Genomic DNA, 12,664 nt, shown 5'->3' on the forward strand with positions numbered 1-12,664 from the left:
TAGTCATCACTATCTTTTGAGCGCGGTTCCAGCGTGCTTTGCCTGCAAGCCTGCTGCTACTTAGCCACGATGAGAAGGAACACAACCTAGTCTCGTCAAACTTTATTTCTTTTCTTTTCCGTTTGAGAGTTTCGTGTTCTGAGTTAAGTTTTGTAACGTCGAGTCTCCGACGCCTGACCTCGGATGCCCGTTCAACTTCGACCAGCGCACACGACTCTGCACTTTCAGCCAACGCTCAACAACCACGGGCTTCCCAAGACGTCACTTCAGCCACTACTGAACTTCCAGCCAATCAGCGACACCGGGATAGCCCTTTCAACGGGACTCCCTTTCACAGGACACGAAGGCAACGTATCCCCAGATATTTGTTGTGCTGGTGTATCTAATATAATTTTAGTCACATTGAGGAACTCAATGCGAGGGCTAATTACGTGATTGATGGTTGTTCATGTCTATGCAATTTAACGTATTGCTGTAAACTTGGGATTCCATATTTCCATTCTCTTAAACTCATCTTTCCCTAACTTTCGATCTTCCTGCAACTTGTGTGAATGTGTGAGTGCATGCGTTTATGTGCTAGATTAGTTTATATGTCTTAGATTTATCTAATAAAGCCTTATTCATATTGAAAAGAGAAGTATCTTGTGTTTTGTGCTTACAAGTTAATGTCTTAAACTGCCGATCTTGTTACTGTGCTAATTGATAGTGTTTCACTATAGTTTGGATATTAGTATCCAGCGCAGATTTGATGTTAAATGGCTCGTTCAGTGAATCGCAGGGCGTCTCATTGATCAGCCGTGAAACAGTGATTCTGTTCAAATTCCCTTTAAAGGAACCGTGTGTAGGATTGTGGCCTAAACTGGTACTGCAGTCACTATAAAAATACTGCAGAGCGGTGTATCCCCTCCCCCTCCCCCCTGACTCGAGGTTGCCAGATAAGCTGCAGGATTCAGCAGAAACGTAGGCTGCTTCATCGAGCTTCCAATGGCAGGTGACGAACAGACGTACACAGTAAGTTTTTCCGTTTTCTGTTAATTATGTTTATGCTTCATGAGAGATATTTTGATAAGTAATTATGTATTTAAACATTTTACTAATTGTCATTAGTTAAATATAATCGTAAAGATGTATGCTCGTATGTGACTGTATAATCGTAAAGATTTATGCTCGTATGTGACAGTATAATCGTAAAGATTTATGCTCGTATGTGACATTATAATCGTAAATATGTATGCTCGTATGTAACAGTATAATCGTAAAGATTTATGCTCGTATGTGACAGTATAATCGTAAACATGTATGCTCGTATGTGACAGACAGAATGGTAACTGGTAGTGTAACTTGTAACGTTATTTATCTGTCATTAATGTAAATACAAGCACAAGCCTGTCACTGTGTAACCAATATCAAAGATACAGTTATTCAATTAGCTGATGATATAAGTGAAAGTGGCCAGCTGTATTTTTTATTTTTATTTTACTTACCCTGCAGCACGTCCATAACGCTAAAATATGTGATGTGAAGGATTACATGACATTCTATTATTTTTGGCTGTAGAACTTGCATGAAAAACAAGTAGGCTACAAAACGTTCCAAATGGCCCAAATTTTTCACATCATAGGCTACACTGTGCTTTTCATTAGTGTTATGGACATTAGAAAAAGTATTTTTTCCTTGGAATTGTACCTACTGTAGTGCTTCCAAACCAATACTAATATAGTACATAGCCTAAAAGGTAGAGAATGTTTATTTTGAGTTAGCACTTGTACTGCTCTCACTTGTTGCAGCCTGATTTAGACCTCAGTTATGAGGTGCCCGCTGTCCTAAGTGAGGCTGATGAGAGCTGGGAAGGCGAGAGGAGGCGCAGACAAAGGAAAAGAAGAGCAAAGGGGAGAGGGACAAGAGTAGAGCGTGCAGGTCTTGGTCCAGGAGACAAAGAGCAGAGAGAAGGAGAGAATTTAGAGGGAGGAGATGGACCAGGTGGAAGAGGCCAGAGAGCTGGAAGAGAGAGTGCAGATGTTTCAGGTGGAAAAGGAGAGAGTGTGGGCCCTGCACCAGGTGACAGAGGCCAGAGAGGTGGAAGAGGCCAGAGAGGTGGAAGAGGTCAGAGAGGTGGAAGAGGAGATAATGCAGGTCCAAGTACTGGAGTTGGCAGCAGAGGAAGGAAAGGGAAAGGAGGCAGAGATGCAGAGGAAGAGAACAGAGTTCAGATGATCCAAATTGACCGAAGGGTCTGGACAGAGGTTTGTTTCCAGAATATGCTAGCTACACAATTGATAGATTCTAGTAAAATTATGGCTTGTGATAAGTAGCCACCATTTGAATCAATGTTAGCATCTTTGTTATTTTTAATCAAATGTAAATAACACATTTTCTATTATGGTTTGTTTACTTAGGCACTCATTCAGGGCATGAGTGAAGTGAGGCTACGAGCACTAGCAACCCAGGTCTTCTCCCGGAATCCTGGATTAGTTTTTGATGCACTTCCTCAATTGGACAGCACAACCCCACCTAACGCTGCTCTTCCATGGTGCACCTGTGGGAACTGCAGGGAAATGGCCACAGACGCTGAAAGGAAATGCTGTGGCCAGGGGCCTGACTACTGCATCAGCAAATTGGCACATTTTGATCTGTATTGTCTGGAAGATGGTTATTTGCGTATTCACAGAGATTACAGAAATGATATGTTGGTGGTAGCTGAAGTTATAGAGCCAGGAGATGATAACAGACAATTTAGGTATGCTGCTTATCGTCAATACATCTTTTGGCAGCATGGGTCACTGGGTCTGGGTAACCGTCGTGTTATTCCCAGCTGCTGTATATGGAAAATAAGGGACAAATACCCTGACCCCCAAGGCCAGTACACTGGCTTTGTACCCAGCATTTGATACCATTCTAACGTGAACAGTTAAATTCAAGTTATTTATTGTTGTATATATAGTTTTACTAATTGTTTTTTGATTTGTTCAGTTTTTTGGTTTGTTTGTTTGTAAAGAGCCTTCCTCATTTTTTCAATAAAAAAAGTTTATTTATAATAACAATACTATGCTTTTTACAATGTAGAGAAACAGTATATAAAATGGTATAATGATAAATGTTACACAGTATAAATAGAAAACTAGACTCAGCTGCTCTGTACTGTTAAAATTTTAGTCTGAAATTGTTGATAAGCAGCTTGTGACACAAAAGTTTACATGGCCATGAAGATGGTCAGGGTTGTGAGGCTCTGGAAACTGGGCTTCACAGGTCTTTAGTCTGGAATGTTGACACTGAGGAGAGCAAAATACAACCTGAAGTTAGTTTATTTCAAACTTGGAAGTGTTATGCATAACATCTGACTTGGTGTGTGGCATGTAGCCCAAGGTGCAAAATAAATAAATTTGCATTCAACCTACCAAGACCTCTCCTGACTTGGGTGTGCAGGAGTTCCTCAATTGTTGGTGCCGGCACAGGGGGAAGTGGGCCGTACCTTCTGGGGTCATCAGGTCGTAGTGTCCTCCGTCTGGGCATCCCCTTACCAGCTAATCTCTTTTGAAGGAGCATAGCTTGCAGTTCTGGGATGTAGCCATACGTCTTGGATGTCTTCCGAGTGTATAGCATATACCTGCGAGCATTCTTCTTGTACAGCCTCCTGTACCTGAATTAAAAGCAGAAAGGGGAGGGAAGAATACATTTACATTCCAAGGGACATTTTTTGTAGTGTTCTTCTGTAGTGTTAGATGAAAATTCTATCATCACATACTCACTCCCCCTCATGGTGTATATGTTGATAGAATTTTCATTTTTCGGTGGAGTATCCCTTACATGGTGTTGTAATCTGGTATAAAACAATAGCATGTAGATGTGAGCAAGTCACTTACTGTTTGCTTCCATCAGATTTACACAACTCTGGGCGGTCCTTGTGGTAATTATAGTCCATCGCTGCAAGGAGCATCCTGGCCTCAAAGACAGGAGGGCTAAATGCTGTGCGCTTGCTAGCGTACATTAAAATATGGTTCTGGAAGGACTCCAGATCAGCAGTGGACCTGTGGGGTGTGTGTGAGAAGAGACATTTAGTGGGATTTTGAAAATATCTTTCTATCTACAGTATGTGTATATACTCAAAATATTACCTAAAATTTAGATATTTGTGGACCTCATTAAGCCACCGCTTGTTTCTAACGATGCTCTTCAGGGCCTCATGTGCCATGGAGCCTCGCTCAAGCCACTGTTGAGTTCCACCAGATTCTAAGTCTGCATGCTGGCAGCTTCCCAGGACCCACCTGTGTTCATTTGTCACATGATGTAGGAGACCAAGCCACAGCTCCTAGAAATAATATAGAAATATAATGTACAGAAAAAAAAGCATGCATATTGTACATAATTCATTTTTAATGATGATTCTGTTTGTAAGTACTATAATCTAAGTGGGTCACATTATTTACCACAATGACATGTCTGGTTAGCTACTGAATCAACAAATATCCAACATCAACGAACCATCCTAACTTATTCTCTTTACCAGCAAGGCATGTCTAATAAGTCTGCATGTTAGTTTTGCATATTATTTTTAGATGACAACTATTTTTCAAACCATATCAACTTACAAGGAACTCTTGGTAAGAATCTGCTGTTTTGCAGCACCACCAAAAGTGGTTGACAATGTCTTTTAGCCAACTGCTCAAACTGGACTGACCCTTGACCTGTGAAGCCTGGGATAGACATAACAGTTATCATGATTACACCGCTCAAATTAGGGTAGATTGCCATGCAGAAAAGGAAGCCATAGTAATGACAGCTGAACTTACAGCATGGATCCTTTTTGCCAAATTCTTGGCCCCATGCCACATATCCAAGCTGTGCTGCAGCCCAAGGTCTTTGTACTTTCCTTTGTCTTATTTGAAAAAATAATATGTATAATTAGTACAGTAATGGTCCCCCCACCCCTCCAAAAAAGTTGTTGTAATTCTACAAGTAACGCAAAATTTCAGTGGCAACTTACTCATTAGTGCGGAGATCTGGACATGGGCATCAGTGCAGACCTCTACTAGTTTCACTTCATTCAAAAGAGTGTCGACTGTCCGCACAAATGCCTCTCTCTCCATGATCACAGAATTTCGCCCAGTCTCCCTTTTGTCCACAGTGATGACAGAGATGATTTCCCTGGATTCGTTCTCCATGGCAGTGTATGTACAGTACTGGGCGCAATGTCCAGGACTGTCCATTCTTCCATCCGCTATTCAATTTGTAAACAAGAATCAATGATTAACACAGAACATAAAATTTACATCTTAACATACTGTAGCATAAATTAATAAAAAATGTACATTACCTACTATTACCACATCTCTGTCTTTTAGCCGATTTATTGCCTCAGCCCTCCTCTCCTCCCAAAACTCCTTCACAGTGTCTACACCGTATGTGTCCTGAATTGTGAAAAATGAACTACGGTCCACCATCCCCATGTTCATAAACTGGAACAGAAGCGAGACTTTGGCGTATTTGCTTCCGGAGAGTAGTATGTTGCTTGCCAACATAAAGTCCCCTGCTAGCATCCCGTACCTCAAAGTGGGCTGTGAGCTCCATGTCCATACAGTGTGGCCAACAAGGCAGGTCTGACAATAAATGGGACACAACTTAGGCTATTTAGCATTATCAAATACAAACATAGAATTGCTTCCACTAAGTGGAAACTACAACTCAGGAAGCTTGATTGAGTTTCACAAAACCACTGTCAACGTATTGACATTGCCTCCAACACCGATCTACACTTATTTGCAATGTAGTATGATTACAACACATACCCATTCCATGATGCTTGCAGTACCCCTGCGTGTAATGGAAACTTCAAATGGAGGGCGACACTGACACTCCATTTTACTGACGTCACATGTGTATGGGCACTTTTGGACTGGAAGCACAAGTAATGTTGCAAGCTGCCTCAAACAGTCCTCATAAGTGATGGAGGCCCGTTTCCCGATTAGGTCATCTTCAGTCATGACCTCCAGTGTATCAGGAAAGCCAGGTTGTTGAAGTGTAGGTAAGGTGACTGATGGAGGCTCTACATCCGGGATGTCATGTACTGTCTCACTGGCATCTATCACAGGCAGATTGTCAATGCATGGTGGTGCCTGCAATGCTCCACCCAACCTAAAGACATGAAAGATATATACTGTATATATCATTTACAGATAGATATCCAATCAGATGAATAAAATAAAAATGGCATATACAAAGACGGGGTTATCTTTGAGATACTACAGGGACCAGAAAATATAAAAAAATCTTACATCTTTTATTTTTATGTTTACATATTTAATTGAATCAATGTTCGATAATGTATTGTGCATAATCTTAGAGGATCCAATGTTAACATACCGAATACAAATACGAGGGACATAGTCCTCATCTTCACTGTCATCTGCTTCAATCTCCTCATTACTAACACCTTCACTGTCCCCCCAATCAATTCTGGCAAATGTGATAGAAAATTATATTTGTTAATACAAAGCAGAACATCTTGTTACTCAATGTTCAGTAAAACCCAGTGGAACTTACACAATGTTCATTAGATCATTTATCTCCTGCTCATTCATGACCTGGGTTTCAGCATCCTGGATGCTCATGTTCTGTAGACTAAAAACAAAAACAATACAGAGGTCACAAAGATTTTTTTTTTTTAAGTACATTTTTACTTACAAAACATTTCTTATCATTTGGCATATTAGGAAGCCTGAGAGGCTTTATCTACCTTTCCTCCAGAACCTCAGAGGCATCTATGGTGCGCTCATCATCTTCCAGTCTTTCCTCAATAGGCGACAGGTCCTCTCTGTAAATGGTGTAGCTGTTTAAGACCCAAATTGTTTCAAAATATGCAATGAAAATAAAAAAAAAGAAATAAAAGTGGTACTGACTACTGACCGATTTGAAAGTGTTTCAGATGATGCACATACGATACTGGAAAGTGATGGTGCAGTCAGGTGGTGTTTCTTCAAGTTTCTCTTACTGGGTGTTGAGGTGCTGGGGCCATAATAGCTGAAGAGATAAGCGTTTTTGATTTGTTTTCTTTTTTTAACATATAAATACAATTACAATAAAAAAAATTTGAAAAAAAAAGATAATAGTAAAACAAAACAAAAAACATATAAACAACAAAATAAAAATTCCTTTTTTTTCAATAACAAAAAAAAAATCGATTTACAAGTACTAAAGTTTTTGTAATAAGTACGCTAACAAATAACCAAAACATTTTCCACAGCAATTGTAATGCGGGCCAAATTCAATATCACCAATGGCTATCACAGGGTTGTTTTCAGTTCCATCAGAAAATATTGTTATAGTAACTAAATTACATTAGCAATGGTCATAAAGGTCAACTTTCAGCATGTGTAACTTGGTCCATGATATACGTGAAGAAGAAATGACGAATCATTTTTACTGAGGTAACATTAGGCTACTGTCTCAATTACGTTTCAAATTGCCACAATGGGCGTGCTAATGTTGTTTTCCTCAGCTTCTCAGCATAATGACAGAAAAACGGGCTACTGTAATGCATTGCTTAGCATACGTCCATGTGAGCTAACGTTATTTTACTTTGCACAAACATGCCTAACTTTGTTCGACTGTCATTAATATATCAAATGTCCATCGACATCAAGTACAAGCTAGCCAAGCATAGATGAATCTTACCTGTCCAGGAGAAAATTAGCAACGTTGGCGTCTGTGTTCAAATTCTTCTCCGTTTTCAGCCGTCTCCATCGTTCAAAAGCATCTCCAATACAAATTCTGGTTTTATTTCGGACTTTGTCACGACGAATTTCAGAATTATAACGAGGTCTTTTTGATTTAGTAACAGACATTTTTATCCGACTGGAGTTAGAGTAAGTTACAGCAAAGCTGGCAACACGGATCCCGAAACACTACTGACTTCGTGATTGGTAGATAGGAGGAGGGAGGCGCGTCAGGCCAAAACACAAAATGACAACAACAACATCAGTTGAGGGCTGCAAGTCCACTTTTTAAATGACAATATCCTGGCCGGACTACTGTTGTCAGTGATATACGTATATGAAATGAACATGTTTTCTTAATGTCTAGTGACACATCAGGGCCATTTTATGATTAATTAAAATAGATTTCTTACATACAGCTCCTTTAAATTATTAAATGATTCCCTTTGAGCTAAATTGACCTGTTTCCCTTACACATTAATATGTCAATATTCCATTCTTCATATCAGTTATAGTGATATCTCTTACTGTAAATTACTGCAAATCAAACAGTGGTTTGTCCAGCAAACGGCTGTAAGATTAACTTATCAATTTTCAATAAAGTTATCACTTCTTATAATTCAAGGAAAAACATTCTCTGGCCATGAAAACATTATCTTATCATTATGATAAATTTAGTTTTCTAATTTTAAACAGCATGTAGCTAAAATCAGACACTTCATTGACTCGTAATGTGAGCGGTTCGCAGGCAATCATGAATATATTTGTTTTTAATAATTGAACTAATAATACATAAAACTACAAATCACACAGAGTAAATACTCGTACGACAATACAGACAGTAAACTTTGTACGAGACATAACAGAATCCAAATGAGGGAGAGAGAGAGAGAGAGAGAGAGAGAGAGAGAGAGAGAGAGAGAGAGAGAATGAATGAGAGAGGAGGGAGGTGAGAGAGAGAGCGTGGTCACAGTATGATATGAGTTATGCAAAATCACAGACAGTACCCTTGGAAGCCAACAACGACTCAAATCATAGACACAATTTAAGCAGCATTTAAATCTCAATAGAGATTGATACCTGCATGGCCCAGCGTGCGTGAGCGTGGTCTTTTTGAAAACAGCGTGCGTGTGCTGGAGCCTGGCGTGAGCAAGGTCTCTTTGTTCGTGGTTCAGGTCTTCCAGGGGTTGCTGCGGGATCGCGCGGTATTTGAAAGGTTTCACAAGGCAGTGTTCCAGAATTTGTCTTCCTTGTGTGGAGAGGCGAATAGTTGAATAAACTTAGTAAAGAAAGGAAAACAAAACAACGGAAACGAAAGCTTCCGAAGGAGCCATGAGAATGGCTGTCCTCTCAGCGATATTAGAGCGGCCCGAGGCCGCTCAGAGGGACAAGCGGAAGCAACCAGGGTTGCAGCAGGTTAGCAGCGTAAGAGAAAGAAGAGAGGGCTGGACCTTCCGGGGTCAGCTCTTATGGCTTGAAATGGTTCACGCCTCTGTTCACGTGAACAACCAATGAACGTCCGCGATCTGAAGCGGGAAAAAGTTCCTTTGTCTCTGTGGAAACACCCACCCTAATAACTTAGGCTTGTCAGATCTCAGCAGTGATATTCTAGCAAGTTCGTAATTCAAGATTAATAAATTTTTACACACCTTTTATACAGGTGGATAGTTGGGTCACAACATGACAATTCCAAAAACACCAAACAGTACATATATAACTGATAGAAACACGAAGTTAATTCAAATGCAGAATTACACACATTTAACGTTTGATTAGCACGATTAAAACTGCAGATTCTCCAATTTATATGGGGAATCTCTAATGCACCAAAAAGCAATACTTGATACATTGAGACCACATTGAAAAAGTAATAGTTTAGGATACATTGAGAAAAAGATGTCAGTGACTTGGCTTCTTCCTGTCCTGTTTCCCAGTGGGGTCATAAAGTTTTACGACCTGGTCAGGAGTAGAGTTACAACCCATGGTTCTATTGGAGAACATTAAAATTAGGAGACACATTTCCAATTTATAAGTCAGCAACTTTAACCATTTACACAGGATTAACCATTTTTATGCAATACACAAACATTCAAAATACATATTAATAAAATGACGAAGATAAAGAACTTTAAGAAAGGTTTATTTTTGTGTATGTGCTTATGTGTGTGTGTGTGTGTGAAAATGTGGGGGGTTTCGTGTCTCCTTTGAGTCTCGCCCACATGACTCTGGAATTCCTTGTCGTAAATAATTTAAATCCAGCCAGGCCAGGCATTTCGTGTAAAATGGTTTCATTTTATATGCCTGAATTTTAACCCATGAATCGATGACCTGCATATATGTTACACATTGCACTCTGAAGAATAGGCTTCAGATATTTTATCTACAAATATTATTCATTGCAATTTATCAAGACCAAGACCAAAAGTCTAACTTTGTCAGATATTTTGTCAGACATAATGTGCAGCAACCAATACTATAGATATACTGTGCCTCTGGATTGAAATCTAGTTGTATTTTATTCATCCAGCTCAGCATCTTCACTCTTTGTGAAAGTCTGATTGCATTGCTAACCTCAGCAACCTGCCATTGCCATCTCAACACCTGGTCAAAGATTCCCTCATCCGGACATCTCATTTTACTTCCAGTTAGTTATAAAATAAGCCAAAGAAACCCGCTGCTCAGCCTGATTGAAAACGCCCCCCGCACTTCCTCAACTAAACTGGACACCTCAGAGTCTTGGGATAAAAACACTCCATCTAAAAACCCTGGCTCTTCACTCCTACAACAAAACGTATCCTGGATAACCACTGTAGTAAGTTTGACATAATAATGATAACAATATATTATAATAATATAGTATATACACTTAAAAAAAAACATGTTTACAACGTCTAACATGGCTATTATATTCAGCAGCTTAATTTTAAATAACAAAATGAGAACTATATTATGATGATGTGAATAACAAGGACATTGGCTGTTTTTAATGTGTACACAAAACTCACTGGTTTGTTCTGTCTTCAACCTCTAAAACAGCCACCATTGGCAGACAAATGGCTCCTTCTCCAGAAGTTGGTCCTCTTCTGAGTTGCAGTACACATATTGCAGAAAGCTCCTCTGAAAAGCATCTGCATTCACTTTGCCAGTCTGAAAAACAATTTATAGAACAGCAATTTATGACAATCCCTTACGAAAGGAAAATATATTTACCAATATATTTCTTAAAATATATTGGGTAACACTTTATTTTGATAGTCCGTTCGTTGAGACTCTACTACTTATTAGTAGCCATTCAGTAGCTTGTCAACAGTGCATCAGTTGACATTCAACAACATTGTTTCAACAGACAAGTAACATACGTTCAACTAACTGCCTATAGACTATAAGGTACATTTCAAGTGTTAATCTACTGATTTTACAAAAAGTGCCTGTTGACTTTCAATGTTATTTTTGCAATAGGTTATTAGTCAATTGTCAACTAACTTTCTGTAGATTGAGTCACCATCTTCTAAGCTGTCTATCAACAACTCAAAATCAATCTGTCAGTTGAAAGTCAACTGTCATGTCAGTATATGATACTGTATATCCTACCCAAAGGGTGTCAAATGCATCACATTTCTGTATTTACCATTTGTTGATAATCTGTTGATAGTCAACTGAAGATTAGTTGCTTATCTGTTGTTTGTCAACAAATATATTGTTTATGATCAGTAGACTATTAATAGACATTCTCCACTAAGCGTTAGTAGATATATTTTAGGACTATCTAATTAAAGTGAAAAACAGTTGATATCAGTAGAAAGTCTATAACCTATCAACAGATTGCATACAGGTTTCCATTAATTGTATGCAACATAATTACCATTTAAAACATGCTTTGAATACCTGACTGAAGTAGAACAAACACCATAGGCAGCACATCAGAGAAAAAAGTGCACCTTTATTAAATACAAAAACACTCCAAATAATACAACCCATTATTTACTAGGGTATCAGGATCACATCTGAACCATCAGATTATGTGACAAACGTTATATATTGAGCATTTCAAAACGAGAAAAAACACTCAATACTTTTCTACAAGAACATTTCTCAAATGCCCAAGACCAAGATCAAAAGTTATAAACAACAAATAATAATTAATGAATACATTTTGCCTTTCATGACAGTAAGGTTTACAGTTAGTTCCTAAACGTATCTGCGGTTACCATTCCTTATGTCCTTGAGAAGTCTTCCAAGTACTCCATGTTTATGTCTTCTTGCTAACCAGTAGGTCCACTCTATGAAGCTGAGCTGTTTTTTTAAGGCCTTTTCAGAACGATTCCCCTGCATACGCCAAACTTCCCTCTTGTAAGTCTGCCATGCTCTCTCAATGTTTTGAGTATGTAGTCCTGTTTGGGGATCTACATAATTCTGGCTGTGGTTGACTCTGACATGCTTGCAGCCCTCCTGGGAAAGACTGGCATATGCTCTCCACTCATCACTCACAACTAACCTTTGACGTTTGACATGTTTCTTGATGATGGGAACAAGGGTCTCCTTCTCCTTCTTTTCTTCACAAGGTGAAGAATGGGGCGTCTGCTTGCAGCTTTGATCTCAAGTATACCAAACACCCAGGTTCGCTTTCTTTTCCAGGTGTTACCAAAGCGTCCTCTTGCATACTACCCAAAAAACAAAAACAAAGAAAACAGCATGAACAGTATTACAAAATAAAGAAAATCTATGTATCAAAGATTAATTACATATAACACAATAACTATGCTTACCTAATAATAAAATCTTTAAAGAGACAGTTCACCCAAAAAAGAACATTTAAAGATTCATATTTTGTAAATAAAGGGGTAAATTATGTGGGGGGTTTTGTGGAAACAAAGCACTTGTGCCATTTTATAAAATTGAGGTTAAACCACTGAAGTCACATGGATTAGTTTAATGATTTCTTCATGAATTTTTTG

General features: G+C 38.8%; 2 protein-coding genes across 5 annotated transcripts; one reads left to right on the forward strand and one right to left on the reverse strand.

Annotated features, from left to right (window-relative positions):
* Positions 1-749: 749 nt before the first annotated feature.
* LOC113085548 (scavenger receptor class A member 5-like) lies at positions 750-2,885 on the forward strand. Of its 2 annotated transcripts, none has more exons than XR_003284309.1 (2): positions 750-1,011; positions 2,397-2,885. XR_003284309.1 is itself a non-coding variant. In XM_026255190.1 (2 exons), the coding sequence occupies exons 1-2, from the start codon at positions 985-987 to the stop codon at positions 2,310-2,312; spliced, it is 552 nt and encodes a 183-aa protein (XP_026110975.1). In that variant the 5' UTR covers positions 792-984; the 3' UTR covers positions 2,313-2,884. The 2 variants fall into 2 exon arrangements, 1 of the variants encoding a protein (XP_026110975.1); XM_026255190.1 differs by having other exon boundaries at positions 792-1,011; positions 1,788-2,884.
* Positions 2,886-3,006: 121 nt separating this feature from the next.
* Positions 3,007-8,153, reverse strand: LOC113085546 (uncharacterized). 3 transcript variants are annotated; one of them, XM_026255189.1, is made up of 15 exons: positions 7,669-8,153; positions 6,901-7,014; positions 6,731-6,823; positions 6,538-6,615; positions 6,358-6,450; positions 5,784-6,129; positions 5,542-5,594; positions 5,312-5,424; positions 4,982-5,215; positions 4,788-4,873; positions 4,587-4,691; positions 4,113-4,306; positions 3,861-4,025; positions 3,396-3,637; positions 3,007-3,269 (listed from the first exon to the last, which is right to left on the reverse strand). In XM_026255189.1, exons 1-15 carry the CDS (start codon positions 7,836-7,838, stop codon positions 3,241-3,243), a joined length of 2,115 nt encoding a protein of 704 aa, XP_026110974.1. In that variant the 5' UTR covers positions 7,839-8,153; the 3' UTR covers positions 3,007-3,240. The 3 variants fall into 3 exon arrangements, with proteins under 3 accessions (XP_026110974.1, XP_026110973.1, XP_026110972.1); XM_026255188.1 differs by having other exon boundaries at positions 5,312-5,594; positions 6,731-6,808; XM_026255187.1 differs by having other exon boundaries at positions 5,312-5,594.
* Positions 8,154-12,664: the final 4,511 nt, after the last annotated feature.

Source organism: Carassius auratus, unplaced genomic scaffold, assembly GCF_003368295.1.
Source record: "Carassius auratus strain Wakin unplaced genomic scaffold, ASM336829v1 scaf_tig00041812, whole genome shotgun sequence".
Classification (NCBI taxonomy): domain Eukaryota; kingdom Metazoa; phylum Chordata; class Actinopteri; order Cypriniformes; family Cyprinidae; genus Carassius; species Carassius auratus.